This window comes from Vigna angularis, chromosome 9 (genome assembly GCF_016808095.1).
Source record: "Vigna angularis cultivar LongXiaoDou No.4 chromosome 9, ASM1680809v1, whole genome shotgun sequence".
Lineage (NCBI taxonomy): Eukaryota > Viridiplantae > Streptophyta > Magnoliopsida > Fabales > Fabaceae > Vigna > Vigna angularis.
The window spans coordinates 27,371,971-27,399,207 of NC_068978.1; the positions used below are offsets into that span (position 1 = coordinate 27,371,971).

The following is a 27,237-nucleotide window of genomic DNA, read 5'->3' on the forward strand; positions in this document are numbered from 1 at the left end:
AAGTTTGGTCGTGTTACAGTTTGAAGGTGGAGATGACGGTGGTGGTGGAGGTGGTGGAAAGGGTTTTGTGTAGTTTGTCTTGTTGCAATGTGGCGGCGGCGGTGGTGGTGGTGGTTGTGGTGGTGGAGGAGGAGGAGGAGGAAAATAGTATGGATAATAGGGTGAACATGGTGGTGGAGAATATGGAGGACTCATTGTTGTTGTATCAGAATGATGATGATACTCTTTCTTTTTCTACAATGGATGTTGGAATATTTTAGTTGTTGAGATGAGTGTGATGAAGTGTCTATACCATTCTCTTTCACTCTTTTTCAACGATATATAAGTCATTTTTTGGATTAAAAAGAATTTATGTGATTATAGATCAATCTAAAATATGGAAATTTTAGATTAATTCTATAGTCATTTTGTAGTGAGACGTCATAATGTTAGAACACTTAAAATAAAAACTGAAAAACAAAATTACAGATGCATGAAAAGTATTATATAATATTCTATTATAGATCAATCTAAAATATGGCAAACAGACAAGTAATGTCACAAATTAAATCAGAAAGTATGTTTACATGGCAACCAAAATAAATTATAACAAATTAGCGAAGGTGTAGGTATTTAAAAATAAAGTGAAATTCTAAAGGTAAAAAAATAAAAGATAAAATTATAATGAATGTTAATAATATGGCAATCAGAAACTCTCATTTTTAATAAAAAAAAGTATAATAATAATAGTAGTAGTAATAATAATTAGAACGATATTATTAGAATCAGGATGCATCGTATTCATCTTTGTACTAAATTTAGGGAAAACTAAAAGAATAATAGTTAATGCAAAAGTTGAGAAGAGAATGCAGATATGCTTTTTCTTTAAATGGAGCAATGCGGGCTGAGATGTGAGCCAACAACATGAAAATAAAATTGAAGAAATGATTCAAAAATTGTAAACAAAAGGAAGATATGTTTTTCTTTGATGGGAGGAATGCGTGTTGAAATGGATTAGTATGAGATTCTAGAGTGTTCAAAGGTTTTACACTCAAAAGAGCAAAGAAGAGATTAAAGTTAAGTGTGAGAGGTATACTCATTTCAGCCCTAATTGCAGAGAGCATTACCTGAGTCTTCGAAGGTTTGTGGAAATTGCAGAGCACACATATCTTCAGGTAAATACAAAACATATTCATCCCTCTCTTCATCTTTTCTTTCCTATTTTCAACTTTTCCTTCCTTGTCTTCTTTTGCGATATTACAAATGTTAATTTCAAAATGTTAGACATGTTAATTTGTTATAATTTTCCTATTTATTATTTAAAATTAAAGTTAAGCAGATAGTTTCAAAATTTTCACTGAACATTATACTAGTTGATCCATATGTATTCAATTCAACTCATTCAATCCTTTTAATTGTTGCACTAATACATCATCTTTTTCTTTTGCCTCATTTAGTCTTACCAACGACTACTAAAATAATTACTTCAATAGAAATAGTAATAAAAAAATCATTGAGCCTTGAAGTAATCTATTGATTTTCCCAAAAATAATCCAAAATCACTTTTATACGTAAATATTCCCAAGGTTTGATTGCACTTCGATTTCTAAATGTCATAATTGTATTATTTTAGTCCTAAAGTTTCCGTTTTTCTCTTTTAGTAGACGTAGAATTTAATTCCGTCATAATTGTATTATTTTACAAGGAAGATCACTATAATAATATGGTGCCTTTTACAAACAACTATATATAGGATTGGTTAAGTCTTCTTCTATTCAAAATGAAAGAAATTTTAACAACCATGACATTCTTGCTGTATTTTGAAAAAAATAGCATTGATGTATATTGTGGCCTTCAAAGGTTCCTATACTTGTAGTTGAAGGGGAAGCACAATCTTTTCTCAAGTGCAATTATTAACTCCATTGCTTTAATGCTTCAAATTGGTTTAGAAGAGCGCCTACATTTTGAATTCCTTCTATGCTAGACAAATGCACACTTAAAAAATTAGTTAAGTCATAAGTAAAAATACTAATTCCAATTAGGATAAAGTTGATTACAAGGTTTCTGCTTATTTGGTATGTCTTTGTTAAAAGAAGACGAATTGTATTATTGATGTAAATGTTTTGGACTGCTTTTCTTCTCATGTGCAATTCATTTGTTTATTTTTAGGTCCAAAGAAAAACATAAACAAAGCTTTTGTTTGTCCAAAATTGGAGAGGATTAAGGGTTCACAGTTAAAGCCAAGACGTAAGAAAAAAAATAACATAAACTTCACAAAGGATCAAGGTAAATACTTGTTTGCTTTGTTTTTCCAAATTGTTCTATCACATTTGTTTTACTATAATTGTGTACTAACCAGAATATGCGTGTTTCAAATATTTGTTTTAAAGATAATAAGTTTATCATCTACTACAAGAAATTTATCAAATATCTACCAAATGTAAAAAAAAATAAAAATTATTCGTTATAATGACTAAATTATACAATATTCTATAAACTAAAAATTTTTAGTACCTAAAATATAATATTTACAATTAATAAAGAATTATAATAAATTTTAAATTGATCTTTAATTTTAGTTATCAAGATTTTACTTATAATTATTGTTGATTCTAAATTAGAGACTAATTATTAGACTTTCATCCATAAACGAATTATAATTTTTATTAATAGTAATAACTAGTTTAAATATTAATAATTTTTAATTTATAAAATGATGAATAATTTAGTCACTGTAATGTCTAATTTTTTGTCTCTAAATTTTGTTGCTATTTAATAATTTTTTTGTAATGATGGTACTTAAACATGGGATAATGGTTACCAAATAAGCTTATATTATGTTATATTATGTTAAATGCGTCTCACTTATGAATATAATCATATTTTAAATTAGCTAGTTATATAAATTATACAATGGCCCTAGGATTGGTTGTAAATCATTTGGACTAAATATACAAAGGATATATATATATAATTCATGAAGTTCCTCTTATAACTTCACTAGTAAAAAAATGGGATTAGGAAGCGCAATATACGCTTCGGTTTAAGCGAACCCGAAGCATATAATAGTGCGGTGGCAGAATCGTAATAATAACTTAAATATATGCCTCGGTTGTTCCATAACCGGTGCCTAAAGCACGCTACTAACTCGGTTCTATGTAGAACCGAGGCATAAAACTCTGCTCCACTGACAGCTGTTGGGTCTAATAAGAGCAACTAACTCGGTTGCCTAGCAACCGATGCCTAAAAGACACTACTAACTCGGTTTTAGGCGAAACCGAGGCATAACTCCTTCCACCTAACACGGTTCTGAGATTAACTCTTCATTTTCACTTCTCTCTGCCCGTGACTCCCATTCTTCTTCTCTTCTTCGTGCTCACTCCCCCTCGTGCTCTCACTCTCCTCTGTCCGTGCTTCCGCCGCTGCCTCCGCCGCTGCCTCCGCTGCCTTCGCCGATGTTGCTGCCACCGCCGCTCTAGATCCACCGCTCCAGATCGCCATCGCCAAGCCGCTGCAGATCGACGAGCCTCCATCGTTGCTGCCTGCCTCCGCCGCTCTCGATCCACCTCTCCAGATCGCCGCTGCCTCCGCCTCTCCAGATCGGTGAGCCTCCGTCGTTGCTGCCTGCCTCCGCCGCTCTCCATCCACTGCTCCAGATCGTCGCTGCCTCCGCCTCTCCAGATCGGCGAGCCCTCCGTCGTTGCTGCCTGCCTCCGCCGTTCTCGATCCACCGCTCCAGATCGCCACTGCCTCCGCCTCTCCAGATCGACGAGCCTCCGTCTACTCTTGTTCTTCTGCTTTTGAGGCCAGGCCAGTGAAGACTCACAGTCACAAGCACTTTGGGTTTCTGAAATTGTAAAATGTTAGGTCTATTTTTGATCTGGGATCGGGATTGGAGTTGGGATTGGGATTTTTCGTTTGTGTGAAAAACATTGACTTGCTGAAACAGTTTCTTGTTGCTGAAAAATTTTTTGCTGAAACAATTTCTGGTTTCTGAAACCATTTCTGGTTGCCTACTGTAAACAGGTTGAATCTGAAAAAAAAAAAAAATAGGATACTGCCTCGGTTATGTAAGAACCGAGGCATATTTCTGTATGCTTTTTATCTCAGTCCATGACCCGAGACATAAAATCGGTCCTTTCTACCTCGCTCGCATATGCTTCGGTTGCAAAACCGATGTCAATAATAAAAAATAACCGGTGCCTTTTCTGGTTAATGTACTAGTGCTTCCACCGATGTACTTGGTCTCCCTCTATTTTAATGATTTTTAAAGACTTTTAATAAACTTCAAGAAGAAATAAAATATTTTTCCATTTCAACCATCTATGAATATGAATAGTTAATAATATAACTTCTACCCATAACTAAGTTAATGTTTTTCTCTCTAGTTAGGCTCTAAAATAATATAGAAAAAGTTCACAAAGAAAAGTGCAAAAACTTGGTATGCTTTATAATATAGAGGAGTATTAGAACTTCATCTTTGTAGTTGAATCTACACAGGTACAATGGAGTCCCAATAAATGAATTTCAATGTAAATAATAAATCAATCTGAATGAAATACTACTTATTTAAATTCTTAAGATTTAAATCCTTAAGGTAAACCTCCAATTACGTATAATTTAATTTACACTTCAAAATAAAGTCAAACATAAAGGGTAGCCAAAAGGACACTTTACTCAAATTCAACCATACCAATCAGAATAATAATGTGGTTAAGGACATTTCTCTTGAAAAGATATAGATGGGATAAAATGCTAAATAATGAAGTGTACGCAATAGTAACCTATACTATATCTTAGCAAACAAATTAATGAGCTTATAAGGACACCTTCGTTGACATAAGAAACACACATATATACAAAATAATAGTTTTCTCATTTCTCTTACTAGAATATTTTCGAAGATTGGTATGTTGATTCATTGATGTTCTGTATCAGTTTTTTTTTTCAATAATGTGTTGAAATTTTAATTGTCATATTTATGGTAATGGTGTGTTTTTATAATTATCTCTCAATTTTAATTGTATTTTTGAATTTTTGTTTCAATTGAATTAGAATTTCAATGTTTAGTCTGTGAGAGATAATCCCATAGCTAATTGGTAAAAACATAATTCAGTAAATTATAATTACAAGGTTTTTAATAGAATAGAAGAAGTATTCTTGTTTCTTGTGTAAATTCATCATGTGTTGAAAAGTAATTAAGAATCGCTTATTTTTATCTTGATAAGAAATGTCTTATAATCTTGTCATTACCTGTGATCATTCTATTTTAGTCTTTTTCTTTGTTTCTTCAAAAAAACCGTGAGGATGAGTAATTCCGTGGAAGAATGAGGTTGTAAAAGTTTGGAAGAGATGAAGATTTGGTGGGTTTTGGTTAAGGTAGAATGAGTTTAATAGGGAGAGGTGAGGTGAAATCCTAAGGAAGGAAGTCTAAAATAGTCTAGAAAAGAGAACTAATATAAGGAGAGCTCAAGCAAGTTAATGACCCTCAATTTAGACAACATTTCTTTATTAAACTCAAAGCTGTTTTTACTAGATCTAGAGTCCTTTCTTTATGGGCCAAGAAAACCTAAAAATGGTCTCCAAAAGGTAGAGTCAAAAACAATTTCAAACTAGTCTTGAAATTTGAATTTTATAGTCAAAAGAGAGCATGCATCTGGTATGACTTCCACCTAAACAAGTAGCATTTTCCTTGTCATGGCACGTCAAGGAGAGTCTTGCATTCCAAGTTTGTACCTTATAGATTTAAGAAACCCTAGTTTCATGCGTCTCACATTAACCCCAAAAACTAAGCTTATCTCCCTTTAAGTCCAAATTAGATTATTACGCTTAAACCCAAACTATGGTCCAAATAATAAATACTATATTACTCGACCAATTAAGGTTCAAAATATCTTATTCTAATATTTATCAAAGAATCCTAGACTCGGTTTTTACATCTTTCTTAGCATATATAAAGATTAACTTTAGGTGTGCTTAGCTCAAATGAAGCCTAATTCTCTTGGATCATTCTTGCCATAACTCTTGTGATTGATCTCTTGACTAGGGGTCACTAGTAAAAAATGTGTTTTTTATAACTCGTCCAATAGGCTTCGGTTTTTCATAAACCGAAGCCTATCAAAATATGGTGACATTGTCATAATTAAGCCGAACTTATAGGCATCAGTTTCCTCTCACCCGAAGCAAAAAAAAATATGACCTCGGTTAACAAGGCACCCGAGGCAGAAAAACCTGTACCAGCCAGACCTAAGGCATTGGTTGGCGTAGGAACCGAGGTTGTTTGGTCCGAAGGCATCGGTTGACCTAGGAGCCGATGTTGTTTGGTATTTGATATTTTCTCGTGGCATTCCTCCTTCATCTCCCATTTCCCTTTTCTTTTTTTTTTCTTTTTCTTTCTTCTCTGTGCTCCAACCTTAATGCGCTTTCCGTGTCGCCCGACCACCACACGGCTCGTAGTGCTCACCGCCGCCGTCCTGTTCAACAGTGTAGAAGCTGGTGGAAAACAAGAAGAAGAATACCAGGCGGGAGAAGCGGAAGCCAAGGACGAGACTGATGAGGCAGCAGAGACTGTTGGTGCTGGTGGAGGGAGACTAAAGCTTGTTTTGCAACTCGGTCTTTGTCGTTCGGAGAAGCGAGACCAAAGGAGCAGGTTTTGGCGGAGAAAGGTGATGCCTTTGTGAAAGTAGAATAAAAACCCTAGCGGCCCCATTCCTTTCTTTCTCTGTTCCGCCTTCTATTTTCACCTTCCATCTCACCACCATGTACTACCTTGACCCCGAATCGGTCTCTGCCAGATCCTCTCGCACCTCCGCCAATTCCAACTGCTCCGATTGCGACGACGACTTCGTGACCGAAGATGACGATATTCGTGCCGCTGGTGACTCCATCACCGAAGTCGAACAGGTTTCCTCAAGCGCCATGGCGGATATGAAATTAATTGTCGACTGCATGGTCTCTTCCGGCTACGCAAAGGAGTGCGTTAGCATTTACATTGTGATCCGAAAATCCATAATCGATGAAGGATTTTATCGCCTCGGCGTTGAGAAACTGAGCTCGTTGCACGCAAACATGATGGATTGGGAAGTGCTTGATTTAAAAATCAAGAGTTGGTTGGAGGCGGTGAGGATTGCCGTTAGAATTCTGTTTAGCGGAGAGAGAATCCTCTACGACAACGTCTTTAGTTACTCAGATTCCGTAAGAGAATCCTGCTGCGTCGAGATTTCCAAAGACGACGCCTCTCTTCTTTATGAATTGCCCGAACTCTTTGCCAAAACAAAGAAATCGTCGCTAGAGAAGCTGTTCCGCGTGCTCGATATGCACGCTGTGGCTTCAAAACTGTTGTCGGAGATCGAGTCCATATTTTCCTCCGATTACAATTCCGCCGTGCGTTCTCAGGTCCTCACTTCACTTCAACGACTCATCGAGTCTCCGCAATTCTTGCTCACTAAGTTCGAGTCCACGATGCAAAAAGACTCTTCCAATAAAAAGAAACACCTACTACCTCGGTTGCATTTGAACCGAGGCAAAAACATACATCTTTTTGTCTCCTTTTAGAATCGAGGCAAAAAACCTACCACTTTTTGCCTCGCCTGTATATACCTCAGTTGCAAAACCGTTGTCATTTCTCTTTAGTGTACTAGTGGGTTTGTCATCATCCTCTCCCTCTTGATAATGATTTGACCTCATATCTAGAGAGTCTGCCTTATCATTCATGCTACCTAATGGAATAAGATCACTAAATTAAAAGCAACATTTACTTTATAATCATTGGTCAAATCTAGCCTATATGCGTTATTAACTCTTTTAATCTCTTGAAAGGGACTATCCCTATGGGAGCTGAGTTTGGACTTCCTTTGTTTTGGAAATCTTTCTTTGCACAAATGGAGGCAAACCCAATCCCCTTCCTAAAAAATAACTTCCCTCTTCCATTGTTATTTTGTTTCATATATCTATGTGTTTGTTGTTGTATTTGGTGTTTCACTCTCTCATGCATTTTTTTCATAAAATCAAACTTACATACCCCATACTTATGAATAAAATCATCAGAAGTAGGCGGAGGTGATGCGATCCTATCTTGGAAAGAGTAAGATTGTTTCTAAATTTAAATCCTCAAGAGACACAAGAAAAATAAATAAAAGAAGAATGCAAAATAAGATAGGGATGAAGATACCATAATCTAACATATTGATATGTTAAGTGAATATTCATCACAAAGATGTTAATTTCTCCTTTGTAAAGCTTCTTCTTGTTTCCTTAGAATTGTAAGATCCTCTTCTAAGATGGCAAGTTAATTGCCTCTTTCAATTCTTTGTTTTTCTTTTAAAAGGGCCTTTTTCTTCCTCCTATGTTTTAGTGACTTTAATTCTCTAGCAATTTGTGTTAAAAAAATTCTCCTTCACTAGAGTCACTATCAACTTCGTATGAGTGTTCTCTATCTTAGGTTTCTTTTGAATTTCTAAGATTTAAAACTTTAGTTTTAAGAGAAATTCCAAAGAAGAAGTAGATAGCAAGCTTTTTGAGTTAAGAAAGATAGATGAATCACTTAGATTGCTTAATTAGAAATCTTTCCTAGCCAAGGGAACTATATATTCTTACACAAAACTTCTTAAATATGGAATTAAGTCAAAGACAAAGATGCCACACATTAAGCTATAAAATAAAACAAAGCAAGCAAAGCAAGGAATAAAGTTCTACACTAAGCAGCCCTAAGGTGAGGCTTGTTGGTGTAGGACAAACTCAACCTGTAAAAACATTTTAATATATGATTAAAGTTCTAGTTAAGAGTTGAAAGAACACCTGAGGCTCCCTCAATAGACTTAATTAGGCCAAGTTACACAATTAAGAATTTAAAACAAATACAACTCAGAAATATATAGAAAGGAATTTCAAAACTTACAAGTCTTTAAGTGTTTCACTCTACTCCTTCGCTCTTGCGTCTTTTGTTTTGTTTTTGCACTCGATTGTGTATTTCTCTTGTAGCTCCACTTGTTTTTACTTCCAAAGATGAGTTCCCATACCTCTAAGTAGGAAACAACACCAACTGATATCCAAAAATAAGAGGTTGAGGAAAGTAAAAGCAAGAAAAACACAAAATAAATGGAAGCTAAACACAAAGTACAATAACAAAATAACAAAATACTCAATAAAATGTACCTAATAAAATAACATAAGAATTTTAAAATCAAAATGACAAAATAAAATAAAGCAAATGCACCTAACGAAATACTCAAGAAAATGTAAAAGCAGTTATGTATAAATTCAAAGAACACTTAGAAGCCAAATGAAAGTTCAAGAAGAAGTAGAATATTTGAAACAAACAAAAGACATATGAACATAAACAAATTGGTACAAACAACTCTAGACATCACATATAAAAGATGTCAGAATTAGAAAAAAATTGGAGAAGAAAAACTTATCTCTTTTAGGCCGTGAGCAAACAAGACTCAAGATACCAAATGATAGTTGTGTTATTTGCTTCTTCAACGCAACTGTGAGTATGGTGACTCCATAGAAGAATGAGGTTGCAAAAGCATGAAAGAGATGAAGATTTGGTGGCATCTGGTTCAGCTAGAGTGAGCTTTCTAGGGAAAGGTGAGGCCAACTCTTAAGGAAGGAAGCCTAAAGTAGTATGAAAAATAAAACTAATCTAAGGAGAGCTCAAGCATCTAAATCGAACTCAATTTGGACAACATTTCTTTAATAAAACCAAGCTTATTTACATGAGGTAGAGACCTTTATTTACAGGCCAAGAAACAGTAAAAATGATCTTCATAAAGTAAAACCAAAAACAATTCTAGAAATTTGAATTTTGGATGCAAAAGATAGCATGCATATAGTGTGACTTGCCACCTAATCAAGTCACATTTTCCTTGTCATGGTGTGCTCAAGGAGTAGTGCACTCCAAGTTTGCGCCTAGTAGGGGTGGGCAAATAGAACTGAAACTGCACTGTACTACTAAAATCTGTACTGAACTAAAAACTAATTTGTCTAAACTGAACTGTAAAACAGTTCAGACAAACTGAACTAAACTGAACTGTTTTTTGTTTTATCAAACTGAACTGAACTATACTAAATTGTACTAAACTACAATATAAACTAAACTGAACTATTAACTATACTAATTTTAAACTGAACTGCTAACTATACTAATTTTAAACTTAATTGTACTAGTTTTTAAACTGAATAGTATAACAATACACGTTCTTTTTAATTGAAATTTATTTTAATATTTATTTTATTTTATTCATAAGTGTCTTACAAATTAATTTTTTAATTATTTGATATTATTATTTTCTATTTTATTTATATTTCTTTTATTATTATATGTGTATGGAAATTATTTTATTATTTATTTATTTATTTTATTTTTTATTTTTTTATTTATATTTATTTTGTCATGAATATTATTTTACTTTTATATTTATTTTTTTAATTTTTTATTTATATTTTTTTGTTTTATATGTGTATATAATTTATTTTATCTTTTTATCTACTTATTTTATTTTAAATTAATTTTTTATTTATATTTATTTTGTTTTCTCGTAAAATTGTTTTATTAATCAATTATTTATTATTTATATTTTATTATGTAAAAATTAAACTAATATTTATTAATTATTATAATATAATATTTATATAATATTAATTATTTTTGCTATTACTATTTTTTTTATGATATTTCATTATATATTCATTTAATTAAATTTAACGTTAAAAAAATATATTTTATTTTTAGTATGTAAAATACTATCATTTAAAAATAACAATATTGATATTTATTTTAAAGTAAATTGATTTTTAAAATAAATAGTTATTTTAGTGTACGCTTACACACATTTTAATATCATTAAAAGTTTTTTTAACATATTTTTACATATTTAATAATATGTTAAAGAATATAATATATTTAAAGTATTATTTTTTAATATAGTCTTTTTTTTATGATTTATATTACTTAATCATTTAATAAAATTAAATTTAAAAAAATATATTTTACTTTTATTACTTAAAATAATATTATTTAAAAAGTAATATATGTTTATTCATAAAAAAATATAAAAATTTGTGATAAAAAAATTTTGTCTTAAAAAATTCATCATTAATTTTTTATTTGAACGTTTTCTTTTATTAATATTAACGTTTTGTTAGGAAGACGGAGCAATTGAACTGGAACTAGAGAAGAGAAGAGAAGAGAGTAGATACAGTTCTCACAGTTAACTGAACCGAAACTGTTATAAGTTCAGTTTTTAAAAACTAAATCATAAAATAGTATACTGAACTTTTAGTAAAAGTGGATCAGTTTTTTTAAGTATAATATTGTATAGTTAACTATAGTACAGTACAGATCAGTTATTTTTGCCCAGCCCTAGCGCCTAGGTTTAAGAAACCCTAGTTTCATGCATCTCATATCAAGCCCAAAAATTAAGTCTATCTCTCCCTTTAGATCTAAACTAGACTTTTAGGTCAAGCCCTATGGTTCAAATAATAAATCCTATATTACTTGGTTCATTATACAAAGAACCAAAATATCCTATTCTAATCTTTACAAAAGAATCTTAGACTAAGTCTTTATATCTTCCTTAACTAGATGAACATTGAGTCTACTTAGGCCAGATAAAGCCCAAGCCTCTTAGATCTTTTCTTTTTGCTTTTGTAATTGGTCCCTTGACTAGGAATTTGCCATCATTTTACTATTCACCTATGATATTATATCCTTATCAAATTATTACTTATGACTAGTCTTATACCATGTTTTAATACTTAGTCGAAACAACGTCCTTGGTTAAGATGATTATTCCTTTTAATGCAAGTTTGTGAATTATTTAGTCCTCGTCATAATTGTGTTACACACTTCTAATGTCTCTTCAAAATGTGTTAGACGAGATCATAAGGTTTGTCTACTTATGCAGTATTTCATGAAATAAGAGATTAGACAAAGTGTTATCTATTCTCCAACTTCACTAGACAAAAGTACAATATTTGGTTTTGTCATACATCTAGTTTGGACGAAACCTTTAATTATTAATCTTTGAATTAGATGCAATATTTCATATGAATCGATCTTTCATTGCAATTCATGAAACAAATTTTTTTCAAATCATTCAATCATAATAAAAATAAAAACAGTATATATGTATTTGGAATGTTACAATTTGTTTGATTCAAATGGGTACTTAAAGAATCAATGAAAAACGTATGCTACATTGATATCAAAACACTCACTTATTTATGAATTTGTTGTGATTTTATGACTTTAATATTTGTGAATTGATATTGTTTGTATATTGTAAAAGATTTTTAATGAGGATAGTGAACATCTCACTCTCTAAATTACATATTAAACTTAGTCTAATTACAGTAGTAGATAAATACCATTCCATGCAATGTTTTTAAATTTCTATTGTATTTGGATGTATACAATGTCATTTTATCTGTGTTATTAATTCTTTGTAAGTGTGTATATTATCGCATAGTAATTGGTGTGACATCTTAAAAAGTAATTCTAATATGCATTAACTAACTACATTACACATATCCATTCAGTCGAGATATATGTTACATTCTTTGTCTTGGGACTATAAGTATTCCATGTTCATGGATTACACAAACGATTTACTCTTTCTTCAATGCATTAAAAAAATCTAACAATTTATTATAAATTAAAATTCATGTATTCAATTTGATTTAGATGGTGAGCATTGTATCTGATTTGGCAAAGTCAACTCTGGAGAAATTGATTAATGAAACAATAGAACAATCACGTTATATTTGTTGCTTCACATGCATTACTGATGACTTTGAAAAGGAAAGGGAAAATTTGATAGCAAAAAAGGAAACATGGGAAGAGTATGCTAGAGTGGCAACTAGAAGAGGTGATAACATACGAAAAGATGTCACACATTGGCAAAAGCAAGCTATAGAACTTATTGAAGAAGACACCAAAAAGAAAGTGACATGTTTCTTTGGATGGTGTCCTAACTGCAAATGGCAATATAGTAGGGGGAAGGAATTGGAAAGTAAGACAAAGGAGATTAGAAGACTTGTTGAACGCAACTTTGAAAATGTTGGAATCAGTCGTGATGTTCCTGACATTGAATATCACTCTTCTGAAAATTACATTTCTTTCAAAAGTAGAAAGTTGAAATTTGAAGAACTTTTTAATGCCTTGAAAGATGACAACAACTATATGATTGGATTGCAAGGGATGGGGGGAACAGGAAAAACAACATTAGCAAAAGAGGTGGGTAAGGAGCTTAAGAAGTCAAAATGTTATAATGAAGTGATTGATACTACAATATCTAATACCCCTGATATAAAAGAGATTCAAGATGATATTGCAGGACCATTAGGACTGTTATTGAAGGATTGTACCGAATCAGAGAGGCCTAAAAAGTTGAAGGATAGATTAACTAATGGTGAAAAAATTCTTCTGATTCTAGATGATGTGTGGGGAGATATCAATTTTGAAGAAATAGGTATTCCATTTAAGGGCAACCATAACAATTGTAGAATTCTTGTGACCACTCGCGATATACGAATATGCAATAAAATGGAATGTGAGAAGATAATTCAACTTGATATCTTACCAGAGGAAGAGGGATGGATATTGTTCCAAAAGCATGCTGCTTTAAGTAATAAATCCTCTAAAAGCATTCTTGATATAGGTCGCAAAATTTCCAAAGAATGTAAAGGATTGCCAATTGCAATTGTTGTTATTGCTCGTAGTTTAAAGGGTCAGACACGTCAAAAAGAATGGGATTTAGCCTTAAAATCCTTACAAAAGTCCATGCACCAACCTGGTGATGAAAATTGGAGTGAAGTTTATACATGTCTAAAGTATAGCTATGATAATATGAAGAATAAAACAGCTAAGAATTTGTTCCTTCTATGTTCCTTGTTTCGAGATGATGAAGAAATACCTGAAGAACTTTTAGTCAGGTTTGCCATAGGAGCAGGTCTCGTCGAGCAAATTGATGTTGATTACAATTACGATGCATATCGTAATGAAGTTATTGTAGCTAAATACAAACTCATAGATTCATGTTTATTATTGAATGAAGAATTTGAAAGTGTAAAAATGCATGATTTGGTTCGTGAAATGGCTTTATCGATAGCTAACAAGGAGATTGTGGCAGTGAATACATCTAACAAGAATGCAATGACAATGGTTGAAAAGGGGAAGAATATTAAATATTTGTTGTGCGAAGGTAAGAGCAAGGATCTGTTTTCCTTGAAGTTTGATGGATCTAAACTTGATATTCTAATTATCTATCTGAATGAAATGGAAGATTATTATCTCAAAGTCCCAGATCCATTCTTTGAAAATGTATCAAGAATTCGAGTTTTGTATTTATCAAACGATACTTATGAAGAATCAATGATGTCATTACCACAATCAATTCAATTGCTAACCAATCTTCGATCTTTACTCCTTGAAAATTTCATCTTAGGTGACATCTCTATTCTTGGAAAACTACAAGGCCTTGAGACTCTCGAGTTAGTGAAATGTTGGTTCCTTGAATTGCCGAGAGAGATTGCAAAATTGGGAAAACTTCAATTGTTGAAATTGAATGATTGTATGTTCAAACGGAACAATTCATTTGAAGTGATTGAAAGTTGCAGTTCATTAGAAGAGTTGTATTTCATTCATAATGGCATTTCAAAAACTTCTCATAAAGTACAACTTCCTAACTATCAAAGGTTTTGTATATTAGACTTTTCTTGCTTCTTGATGTCGGAGGAATTTTTTGCAAGAAATTCCTTGAATATGTTCATGGCTGATGAAGTTTTTTCTAAAGAGACATTCAAGAATCTAGTGCAAAAAGCAGAAGTTCTATGTTTAAATGGACTTGAAGGAGTATGGAAAAGCCTCATACCTGACATTATTTTTCCGGATGATGAAGAAGGTATGAATAATCTAGTTGAGATTGCTTTGAAAGATATTTCACAACTCGCATGCCTAATTGACAATAATGACTCTCGTGTGCAAAATGCCTTATCCAAGTTGGTTGTACTTAAACTTAAAAGTATGGAAAATTTGAAAGAAATATGCAGTGGACCCCTTCCCTTTGAATTTCTGAAAAATTTAGAAAAAATCATCCTATCTGATTGCATACATTTTGAAGGCACATTGTTTAAGAGCAACGTATCCCTCTGCAATCTTAATCACTTGTCTATATCGGAATGTCCCATGTTGACATCTTTGTTTGAGTTGTCGACCGCACAAACCCTAGTGTTGTTGGAGAACTTATCGATAACCAGATGTCGACAACTGAAAAGTATAGTGAAAGATGAAAGCAAAAGGAAAGATTCAAGAGAAGACATAATTGATGCTCATAATGATAACAAGAGTATTGTTTCAGTATTTCCAAATTTAACCACTCTTCATGTCGCCCATTGTCCCCTGTTACATTCTATACTTCCTGTGGTTGTTCCTCGAAATGTTCCAAAACTTAAATCTATTTATGTAGTGTATTGTGAAGGACTAAAATACATATTTTGCCCATTCCAAGATAAGCATGAAGAGGAAGAATCACATCAAGAATTAAAGGATCTCCTATTCACTACTTTGAAACGACTTGTTCTTGAATACTTGCCTAATTTTTTAGACATTTTCATGTGTCCATCGGTAAAGAAGTCATCTTCCAAAGATGAGTCGAAAGAACAAAAAGAATCAAACCCCATGAAATGTGAGATTTTACATTGGATCCACAAATATAGAAACAAACGGAAAACTACCAAAATTTCTTTGGATTCCACAGATCAATTGCAAGACTCTTCTAACTCAATGGTAATAACTTCTTACCCTTTTTAGCATACATATTTTCTTCATTTTTATGCATATAATTTATCTTAAGGTACAGGTTTATCATTTTATATAGTAATTATAACCATATAACAATTTTATTATTGGTAGAATGTATTTAGAGAAAACATAGATTGGTTTCTATTTATATACTGTATATATAGTGAATATGGTGAATGACTTGCAGGTAAATGACTCCAATGCAAATGATGTGATTGCGCAAGAAATGTCTGTCATTTTGACAAAAGTTGCATTCAATAATACACCTCAGATGCCTGTGGGCTCCAACATTTTTGTCACTCTACAAAACGTTACAGAGTTATTAATTGATAAATGTGAAAAAGTTGAAGTACTATTTTGTGCTTCTATGTTGGAATGTTTACCATATCTGCATGCAATTACCATATTTGGATGCAATGAATTAAAGCAGATAATTGGAGAGGATACAAAGAATCACAGAAAGCCATTTTTTCCTAGGCTGAAAGCACTTGTCATAGAAGAATGCAACAAATTGAAAAGTGTCTTTCCCATTTCAATTTCCAAAACGCTACCAAAGTTAGAAGTTCTGGTAATCGTAAAAGCAAGTATGCTAGAGGAAGTATTCGAAGGGAACAGTGATGAAAAGGTTGAGATTCCAAATCTGAAAACTGCAGTATTTGCTGAACTTCCAAGCCTTCGCCAGAAGATTGAATTTCTCACTGTAAAGCATAGTTGGGTGAAGAATGGTCCAAAATTTTCCTTCTCTTCATCCCTTCCAAGTATTGGAGATATTCTTGCTTCTGCCAAAGGTACTAAATACTATATTTTTTACACATTACGCGTTCGTTTTGCATAATAATATCACAAGCTTGGAATATTAAAAAAAAATCAATTCAACACTTTTAAAACTAGATTGGTCTATTGAACTGAGAATGTGAAAAACGAAACGTACATACACAGATGCTCCATTTAGAATATTTAAAAACTATGTTATTAAGAGTGTAAACGTTGTTAGTCTATTCATTATAACAAACTATATACTCTAGAAATATAACATTGAAGAATTTTAATCATTATTTTTTAAAAAACATATATGTTTAAAGTTTTAACTGTAAATTATGATTCATTAGAATACACACTTTTGTATTCTTGTTTGTTACTTGTTTGAAGAGGGTGTTAACCTTTCCTGTAGGATATTTTAAAGAAGATCGGGATATATCAAAAAGATTAATTGATATTCTTTGTGGTCTTTATCTTGGTGGAGAGATTGGCAGTCGAGAGTCAGTAGGCTATGAAGTTGCAACTCAAGTTGAAGTAACATCGATAAGCAGTAAATGGAGTCATGCTAAGATTAGAGACAGCCCAATACTTAAACAGGTAAAGTCCTTGTTTTAAACCTTAAAATAATAAGACCTCAAAAAACCCTTTTTATTAATTGCTTTAAGCTTCCAGAAAACAACGTATAACGTGTTTTTTATTATTAATTAATTTAGACCTTAACAAAATAAAAATAAAGGTCTTAAGAAACTCAATAATTAAATTTTAAATAAAATTATGATATATTTTAACATTATTATTTTATTAGTAAATAAATAAATATAAAAAAAAAAACTTATTCTTAAGGTTGTTTTTATCTCTCAAAATCTTGAATTTTATTCCTGACTAAGATTGACGAAGACAACCAACGTCAAAATGACGTTGGATCAAATGAGTTGGAGGAAGTAGAGAACCAAAGCAAAGAAACAACAGAAGATGAAGACAAAACACATTCACCAGTAAGTTTTTCTTTTTTGTATTTGATGACTTCAATTTTTTGTTTTATTATAGTAACATGGCCAATAAAACACATAGTAGTAATGGGATATTGCTAATTTGACTTTATGAGCATTAACGACCTACAAGATGATAGTTTCACTGAATCTATGCAGGAAAATGAAGAAGAACAAATGGCGATATCATCTTCAGATCTTAACATGGAGCTTCCTACAACCAAAGATGTTAATGATGGAGACTTTGAGAGAACATCTAACTCAGTGGTTTCTCAAAATACTAACTCAGTGGTTTCTCAAAATACTAATACTACAGGTTATGTGACTCTCGTTTTTCTATTTATTTTCTTTACCTACCATACCATTTGAGCAAATTGTAATATAAAAAATTGTAAAATATCAAAATTTAATATTAATGAGTAATTTATAGTCTAATTGATTATAAATTATAATTTTTGATTCATAAGAATGATTATTTTAGAAATTAATAATTTTTAATTGATAAATTAATATCTATATTTGTCACTGCTGTGACCAATTATTTCTTGTTTTTAAAATTAATTGATATTTAAAAAATTTCTTTTAGTGATAGTTAAAAAGAATTGATGAAGAAAATATATACTACCCTCATATTTTTTCATTTTTCTCTGTTTTCTTTATTTTGATTTCATTCTAATTTCTTTATTTTATGCAAATCTTTATTACAGGGTCAGAACTGACATATCACCATGTAAAGAAGATATTACTGGAGATGCCGGATAATCTTGACGATGATTCTAAAACTGAAGTAGCATCAGGGAGTGAGTTGACTGCATCAAAGGTCAACAGAAATCAATCTATATCTCCATTAACATATCTAAATGAAAATAACATCGAATCAAATATTCAATTTAAATTGAAGTTTCAGACCAAATAACCATTATGTTAGTGTAGGTTTTCTTAGTTTGCCCTTAATTAATGTTGGAGTTAATAATTATTTTTCTTTGTTGAACGGTCAACAACCACAAAGATAAAACAAAAGCCCTTAATCAACCCTCCTTAAAATAATTAATCTCACATTATCACACTGTGGATGTAATAAAAAAAAAATACTATACAAAAATCAAATACTAATTTAAATGATCAAGAGGATTCCATGTTAAATAAATGCTTAACAGAAACTCTTTTCCACTTACAAAGAAAACATCATGTGAACAAGTATTTTAATATCTTGTTTATTTTATGTAGAGAATAAAGAGAACATGTGAAGATGGAACTACATCACCATATGAGAAGACGATAGCGTTGTCAACTGAGTCAGAATCAGTTAGTTCATTACTTTACTTATCAGTTACTTTTGAATGTAGTGAAATATTATATATATAACTTCCCATGCTAAAAACTAGTATTGCTTGTTTTCTATTCATAAAATATAAAGAGATTGAAGCTGATGTTATGACGGATTGATTGAATCTATGTAGGAACATGGTGAAGCTCAAATATATGTACCATTTTCAGTTGTGAATATAGAACTTGAAGATGTTGGTGTTGAAGACATTCAAAAAGCTTCTCCAGGTTATTAGAAGATCTCTTGTACGTTTTGTTAATTATCTTCATATTGTTCTAAGAGAGATGACATGAATTTTATCACTTGAATGTGTTTTTATTGTTTATCTTTTGAATGACATTTCCTTTTCAGAGAAACTTGCTGAGATCACTTAAGCCACTCTGAATTTGTTGAATTGTTAAAAGATCTGTGTAATTGTGGTTTCAATTAAGGATTGGTTGGATGATGTTGAAAAACTCAAAAAAGTGCTTTGTTTCCGCGTTGGGAGGATCTTAAACATTAAGGGGCGGAAAATCTTGAGCATTCGAGATATTGATAAATGTTGCTTGTGTTGAAACTTTGGTCTTTCCATATTTTCCTGAGCTATTATGTTCTTTCAAATAAAACCAAATAAACCATCATTATTGTTTATTTTATATTTTTAATGCATTTGATATCAAAATTAATAGATTAATTTTCATTTCTCCTATTGTTGTCTATGATTAATTATTATCATTTTGTTGTTTTTTATAATTTTTAAGATATGGAAAGGCATATCATTACCATTGAATATAAAGAAATCAAAATTTCAATATCAACTAAAAATAAAATAGACCAAAATTGTATGTAGTTAGGGTTATTCTTGTTATTTTTAAGATAGAGGTTTCATTGGTCAAACTATCCGATAAGAATACGGAGATTATTCTCACTCAAATTGTAAATTGGTTACGATATTATTTTTAATAGATTATGACATGTTTTAATTGATTTTAAATATTATTTTTATTTATTATAAAAAAATTTAATAGATTATACAAAATTTTAGTTAGATATTATCTAAGAATGTTGAAAATATTTAAATATAATTTTAATTTAATCGATTAACTAAGTTGATAATCGATTTGGTAAAATTTCTGTAAATAATTTAATCCATTACATATAATTACCAAAGTCATAAAACGTTTTTTTTTAATCTTTTTAATCTTATAAAACAATTTTCTTTTAGTTAATTTTAGTATATGTTTTTATGCAGAATAATATTAGAAACCTTGTGAATACATTACGTGAAATACTCACCAACATACACTGAAAGTTACAAAGTTTCAAAACATCTTCAAACATCATCATCTAAATCATTACTAGACTTGAGTTTTCACTTAATAAAGTCCAATAATATAGTCATAACTATGAACAAAGTTACCATGTTGCATAATTGTACATTCTATATGTCCAAATCATTGGAAGCAAAAAAGGTCATTACAAGATTATCCAATATTATATTAGATGTTATAAAGTAATTGATCGAATAGAATGAAGCTTAAAGAACCGAACAAAAATATCGATACCCATATAAATGAGATTACTATGTATGTATAAATATCATCTTAATACATTTGAGTTTGAGTAAATTACATTTAATCCAAGAAGAAATTTAGTCACGCATGAGAGTCGTACAAAAAATTGGAAAATAAAATAAAGATATTTTTCTATTCTCATCCTTTGCTTTGTTTTATGTACGTTGAAAGTTTCACACTCATCAGAGTTGATAGCAAACTCCTTAGTTAGGTTGGACCAAAACTAGGAAATGTGAATGAAGAATTGTTTCTTTGGATGAATCACTACTGCAAAAAAGGCTTTTAACGTCTATTATTTTCGACATTCAACGTTCAATCCAAATTCGACATCTTATTGAAAGACGTCAATTTTAACGTCGAATTCCCTTTTCCGGACGTTAATTTTGACGTCATACCCCTCCTAAACCGACGTCAATTTTGTTTTTAAAAAATAAATAATTTGTTTTTACAATATTGTCACACTTAAAATACAGAAAATGATTACAGCACATCACAAAATTGTATTTACTATGAGTTTCAAGAAATGGGGATTGGGCACTCAATGTCGCCGTCGAGATCCATCAACTCGTGCACAAAACTGCATCATAAGTCAAAATTGGTGCAAACTTTAATTGGTGCAAATGAAATTTAATCGGTGCAAACCAAAGTTGTAAAATAAATTAATTGGAAGGAAATCAATCAAACATACCTTGCCGGAGCAATGACGAACACGAACAAAACGAAAACCCAAACGAAAATGTGAAAGAAAGTGAGGCTCGCGTTCTAATTTTTTTGGGGTTTAAAAGGGCATTTGCATCGGCCCCCTCCCACCACCAACGTCTAATTGCTAAAAATTCCATTTTGGCACTACTTTTGAGGTATTTTCGCAACTTATTGACGTTCGGAGAAGGGGATCTGACGTCTAATGTGCATTAGACGTCGGCTCCTCCTATGTCCGTGGAAGGGGGAGTCCACGTCTAATTTGAGTTAGACGTCAAGGGCCTATAGTCGACGTTTAAAGGAAATAAAACAATAACTTTTCAGTTCTGTATGCAGGTCATTTGGCGTTTGATCCTAAGGGAGTCGACGTTTATACCTTATTTGATGTTGGGGACCCTCTAAATGACTTCTAAAATGGCATTTTATTTTCAAGGAGGAAGGTGACTAGAGGCCTCTAGGCTTGCTCTAGTCTTGATCTAGGAAGTGTATGGCCATAGTTTGGCAACATAACATTACATTAATCCAAGATAATATAAAAGGGTGGAGACACCTTTATTTATAGGTCAAGGGTGTCTGCTTCTAACCCTAAAAGCATGATCCCCTACCTTTACTCTAATTGGCCAAAAAAAGGCCTTCTAAGGAGTGGACAAGTGTCCACAAATCCTCTCCAATGATGGGAGGACATGTGGACTCACAAAAAAAATCATCTTCATTCCTAGAGTATCATGTGGCCACTACTAAAAGAAAATTATCTCCAATGGTGGAGGTACTTGTGGCCATTACCAAAAAGAAATCCTCTCCACCCCTAGGTGTCATGTGGCCACTTCTAAAAATCAAATTCTCTCCAATAGAAGCATGACACATGGCACCCACTTTCCACTTGGTTTGGATGTCTAACTTAAGGAAAATTCTATGCTACTTAAGTCTTAATACAGGCCTTAACCAAACCTAAACTACATTACCGAATACAATGGCCTAGATATCCTACACTACTTTCCACTACAAGAAACGTGGGTTTTTCCGGCGGCATTTTACCGGCGGCCTATGAGCCCTCGGTAATGCAGTGGTGAAATAAAATACCGAAGGATTATGGGCCCTCGGTAATGTCTTCGAAGTATTTTGGCCAAAATCAGCTATTCCCTCTTTGCAATTCATTTTACAGTAGCCCAAGTTTGGTCGTCCAAAACCCTTGCTCAGAAACCCTTCCTCTTTGCTCCTCCAAAACGTCATCTTCCTCTCCTCTCCTATCATTTGGGTAATTTTTTTTTGCTATATAATAACTTGATTAGGGTTAGGGTTCGAATTTGATCATCAACAAATTTGGTCAAAACAATCCGGGGCAAGGTTTTCATGCTTTGGCGATTCATACTTGGTTCGCAATGGCGGCCAATTCCGGCACCAAATACGTCTCAGTGAATCTGAACAAGTCCTATGGCAAGCATTCCACCGCCCTTGGATCCGTCAGATCGCAGCGCCCAGGAGCCGCGGTGGTTCCGTCACGGCCACGCAGTTCACACAAGGATGGACCCAAGCTTTCCGTTCCGCCCCCCTTGAACCTTCCTTCTCTGCGGAAGGAGCATGAGTGCTTCGATTCGCTAGGATCAGGAGGTGGGCCTGCTGGTCCCGGTGATTCTGGAAGTGGTTCGAGGCCCAGTTCTGCTGGTTTGGGCTGGACCAAGCCCGTCAGAGAGGATGTGTCTCGGCCTGTCATCCAAGGCAAACCTTCCGTGTGGTACTGAGTTCATTCTTGCTGCAGCTCAAAGCTTAGTATGTTTTTTGTAAGTGAAATTCAATGTTCTTGGGTGCACAAACATTCTTGTTGCTGTTCTGTTGAGGAAATGTTTGTGCCATGACTAATGCCATTGCCCTCTATTCTGCAACTGTACTTGATTTTGCCACAACCTTTTATTTCTTACTTTCTCGCAATTTTAATTACCTATGCAAGAGAAAATTACCCTGAAGTGGAATGCCTATTGCTTGGTGACTTTGCTTAGTCCCATTAGAGTACCCAACATTGAGTATTTCCCTTATCTTCATAAATGTGGTCTTTTCCTAGAGCCTTATTAGAATACTTTAGGGTCTGTGTGCCTGCATTCCAATGGCCTTGACAATGAGAGTTTAAAAATTGACTTATTAGAGTAATTGCGAAGGTGATGTCAGTAGATGCTTGGGCAATATTGTGTGAATGAGGGGGTGTTTCCATGCACTTCCATCACCTATTAATTGTATGTCTAATGCAGTGATAATGTTCACATTTTGTACACTTTTAGAATTATTTGTGTGAGAGCATCCAAAATTATTACTAACACAAAGTCGGTGTTTTCCCCAGCAGACACAGTATGTGTGTCTGTATTTATTTTCTGAGGAACCTGGAGGAGTGTTAATGATGTGGAAGTCATGTTAGGGTTTATTGATAATCCTAAAATTTGATGAAGGCATGGGTTTGAAAATTAGTCTGAGTGAGCTGTGCATAGTGGATTTAATAGCACTACAGAGTTGAACATCTGTCTTTATCCATTGTTCTCAATTTTCTGTAGGAATGAACTCACTAGTGGTAGTGAAATTGATTTATACACAACTCACTTAACCATAACCTGATATTGGAAGCCCATGTAGATTAGTTAGACGTCCTTCTCAATACTAACTATATGGTTAGGAAAGATCAGAGAATCTGTTCTGGAGGTTGATACGGTGTTGGAAGAAATTTTTTTTCCTAGAGAGTTGGAGAAAAGGCAATAATAACCTAAGGATAGGGAAAACTAGCTGGTAGAGAGAATGCGAACCTGGGAGAAAACAAGATCTTTTGGAGATAGTGGCTCTATATACCATGTTAAAGAGAGAAACATTAAGCTGAAATTGTGTTTCCGAGATAGCACAAGTACTTTATTTATATTAAGAAAAATGAGTCAATATTATAAGTAGAGGGGCTCTGATATGCTCTGATAACAAAAATATGATAAAGGAATAAATATGAATTTTCATAATAATATATATATAATTTAGATATTTTTTATTACATATGATTAGCTATTTATTTCTATAATTTTAGCAATATACATACATATATATATATATATATATATATATATATATATATATATATATATATATATATATATATATATATATATATATATATATATATATATATATATATATATATATATATATATATATATATATACATATATAATTTTGCATTGTAGCCTTTTAAAGATAGTTTAGTGAAAGTTGAGGTTTCTAGTTGTTAGCTTGTGTGTATTGCCCCTCGAGGATTGTTTTAGTGATTAATGATTAATTTGTTGTAACCTTCAGATGCATTATTTTTGTTTGTTTGCATGTTTTTATAAACTTGGTTTAACATTTTCCATTAATATTACCAATAAAATGGGTGATTGTGCGTGAGACTCCCACCAGGTGGGGTATGAGGAAGAAGATAATTGGTTACTGGACATCAGAAAATTCGTCATTCGGAAATTACCGAAGGCTTTTGCCCTTCGGTAATTACCGAGGGCTTTTGGCCCTCGGTAATTACCGAAGGCTTTTGGCCCTCGGTAATTACCGAAGGGCAAAAGCCCTCGGTAATTACCGAAGGGCAAAAGCCCTCGGTAAATGTTAGCGACAAGGGATTTACCGAGGGCTCTTTGGCCGTCGATAAGCCTTCGGTAATTACCTTTTACCGACGGTTTTGGGCTTTTTCCGAGGGCTTCTGGCCTTCGGTAATGACCTTCTTTTTTGTAGTGTTTCAATCCATGCTCCATGATGGCTCCAAGGGTGGCCCACAAGGTAGAGTTGATGTTATCTTCATGGATGGATTCCACTATCTTGAAAGTTCCATGACTAGGGTATTTGCCATCAAGAGTTAAGGATAATTTAGAATATATATATATATATATATATATATATGTGTGTGTGTGTGTGTGTGTGTGTGGGGGGGGGGGGGGGGGGGGGGGGGGGTTTAAACCTTACCTTACAGGTCGATTTTGTAGAGTTGAGATAGGTTTAAAATTTACTTTTTAATATGGTATTAGAGTCATTCACAAGATGTGTATACCTCAGTGTTAAAGGCACTACTAAAAAAATGTTTGCTTATGAATGTGTTTATTTTAGCTGAAACGAAAGGCAAAGTCTTTTGTAGTAGAGTGAACGAAACACATCCTTACACAGTAAAGTCTTGAGTGAAACACTTCTTTAGTGAGGAATGGTTCCATGTATTTCATGAAAGCATTTTGCCATTTTTGTTGATCCCTTATTAAACCTTTTTCATCTATCGTGTGATCTATAATGCATAAGCACCATAATTGAAGCTTGATTTGTGAAAGCCACATTATCTCTTGAGTGGGTTTTGCTAATGAGTAAACATGATCGATTTAATAGTCTTTAGTGAAGTTGTTTTCTTGAGTTGTTAAACCATTATAGTTGAGCTATCTTGTCTAGATCAAGTTACCTTTTGCTTGAGAACAAGGAAAGTTATAAGTTTGGGAGAGTTCGATGATACTAATTCTTACCATTATTTAAGTACATTTTTAGTGGAAAATTCAGCTCTCCCTTAGCTTAGTTCTTACTTAAAATCCTCTCTTTATATTGTTCTTGTTATTATTCATATTGTTGGTTACACTTGTGAAAAATATGATAAAATTTCCCTCTTTTGATATTTATATGGATGCTCTAAAGATCGTCAGCAATATTGAAGAACCTTGGATTCAAAGATACAAACAAATCTGCATAACTTAGGGAATTTGATGAAGACTAGAGAGGCTAGTGCTAACCGGTGCATTCTGGAGAAGCTAGCGTTAAGCGCTAGAACTCCAACATTGAGTGCCACCCCCTAATGCTGAATCTAGAGAGGCTAGTACTGAGCGGTGCATTCCAAGGAGTAGGGCACTGAGTGCCAGAACCCCACTGTTGAGTGCCACCTTTGTTGATGTGGTAAATTTGGTTTATTTAACCCAAAAATGCGAAGAGATCTGAATCTTTGGGTAGCTGAACGCGAGATCTCTCTTCTAAAGCACTTGAAGGCTGGTTAGGAGTTGTGGGAACACTTTTCCTTGTTCCTTGGGTCTTCCTCTTCTTCCATTTCCACCATTTGTAAGCTTGGGCTCTCCATGATAATGGAGTGCTAGTTTCATTCTTGTTGGGGGATTGATGTAACCATTGAACTTTTTTGTAATTTGCAATTGTTCTGAATATATTGATGCTTCTTTCTTTGATCGCTATTATTTTTTTCATTCTCTTAATGCTTGTTATGAATTAGCTACTCATAGCTTGATTATTGGTTTTCTTGATATTGGGAAATATGTGTAAATCTAGATCTGGAACAAATTGTCTAAAGGAAATTGTATCTAGGGTAAAACTTAGACATTTGGTTGTCTTAGATCTCAATTCTTAAAGCAGAAATACTTGTTAGGGTTATCAAGGGATTGAAATCCAATAAGGAAGTATAGGCTCTCTCTACCAAGGGATTGAGTTTGAGTAAATTAGAAGATTGACATTAGCATATAATGAATAAGATGTAGTTTTACATGCATAAGAGTGAAGTAGGTGATATTTTACCCCAATAATACCAATTCACATAATTTCTAGTCTTTTCACTTCCAATTGTCTCTAGCTTCTAATGTAACATCCCAATTATATAATAATCAATATTATATAATAAGGACGTTAACATTCAAATATAGAGAACAGTCGGAATTTTGACGTGTAATTAAATGTGATAAATTACAGTCATCCAAATAAAAGGAGTAATAATTTAAACGTAAACAGTTGAAAGGATTAAACACTACAAGTGTTCAATCAGGAAATTCTAAGAAGACTATTCTGCAAAATCAGCAACCTCCCGCTCTTGCTCCAAGGGAAACTCCGCGACAACATCTGCTCCCATCCAAGTGGATGATCATCGCCAAAGAAACATACCCAAACAGCACATAACAAAAACAATGCAAGGGTGAGCTAGATATAAAAAGCATGTTATACAGATAGAACAGTTAAATTCAATGTTATCATACTTAGATTCGTATAAAAGAGCAATTATAGCATGTTCATTAACCATAATTCCACCCACTCATACAACATGCAAAAGTCATCCAAACATGGTAAATTGACATCTAAAGACTTGTTACTTTATAC

The 27,237-nt window shown here is 32.8% G+C and overlaps 1 protein-coding gene across 1 annotated transcript; it reads left to right on the forward strand.

Annotated features, from left to right (window-relative positions):
- Positions 1–6,738: 6,738 nt before the first annotated feature.
- On the forward strand, positions 6,739–19,462 carry LOC108346730 (uncharacterized). The gene is made up of 10 exons (XM_052868155.1): positions 6,739–7,374; positions 12,668–15,769; positions 15,972–16,572; positions 16,956–17,140; positions 17,431–17,538; positions 17,692–17,848; positions 18,240–18,352; positions 18,760–18,837; positions 18,993–19,086; positions 19,211–19,462. Exons 1-10 carry the CDS (start codon positions 6,739–6,741, stop codon positions 19,231–19,233), a joined length of 5,097 nt encoding a protein of 1,698 aa, XP_052724115.1. The 3' UTR covers positions 19,234–19,462.
- The last annotated feature ends 7,775 nt before the right edge of the window (positions 19,463–27,237 follow it).

Coding starts and splice junctions, on each gene's coding strand:
- LOC108346730 (XM_052868155.1), top strand. CDS start 6,739: ATGTACTACCTTGACCCCGAATCGGTCTCTGCCAGATCCTCTCGCACC. Junction 17,539..17,691: donor AAGACAAAACACATTCACCA/GTAAGTTTTTCT, acceptor GAATCTATGCAG/GAAAATGAAGAAGAACAAAT. Junction 18,838..18,992: donor TGTCAACTGAGTCAGAATCA/GTTAGTTCATTA, acceptor GAATCTATGTAG/GAACATGGTGAAGCTCAAAT.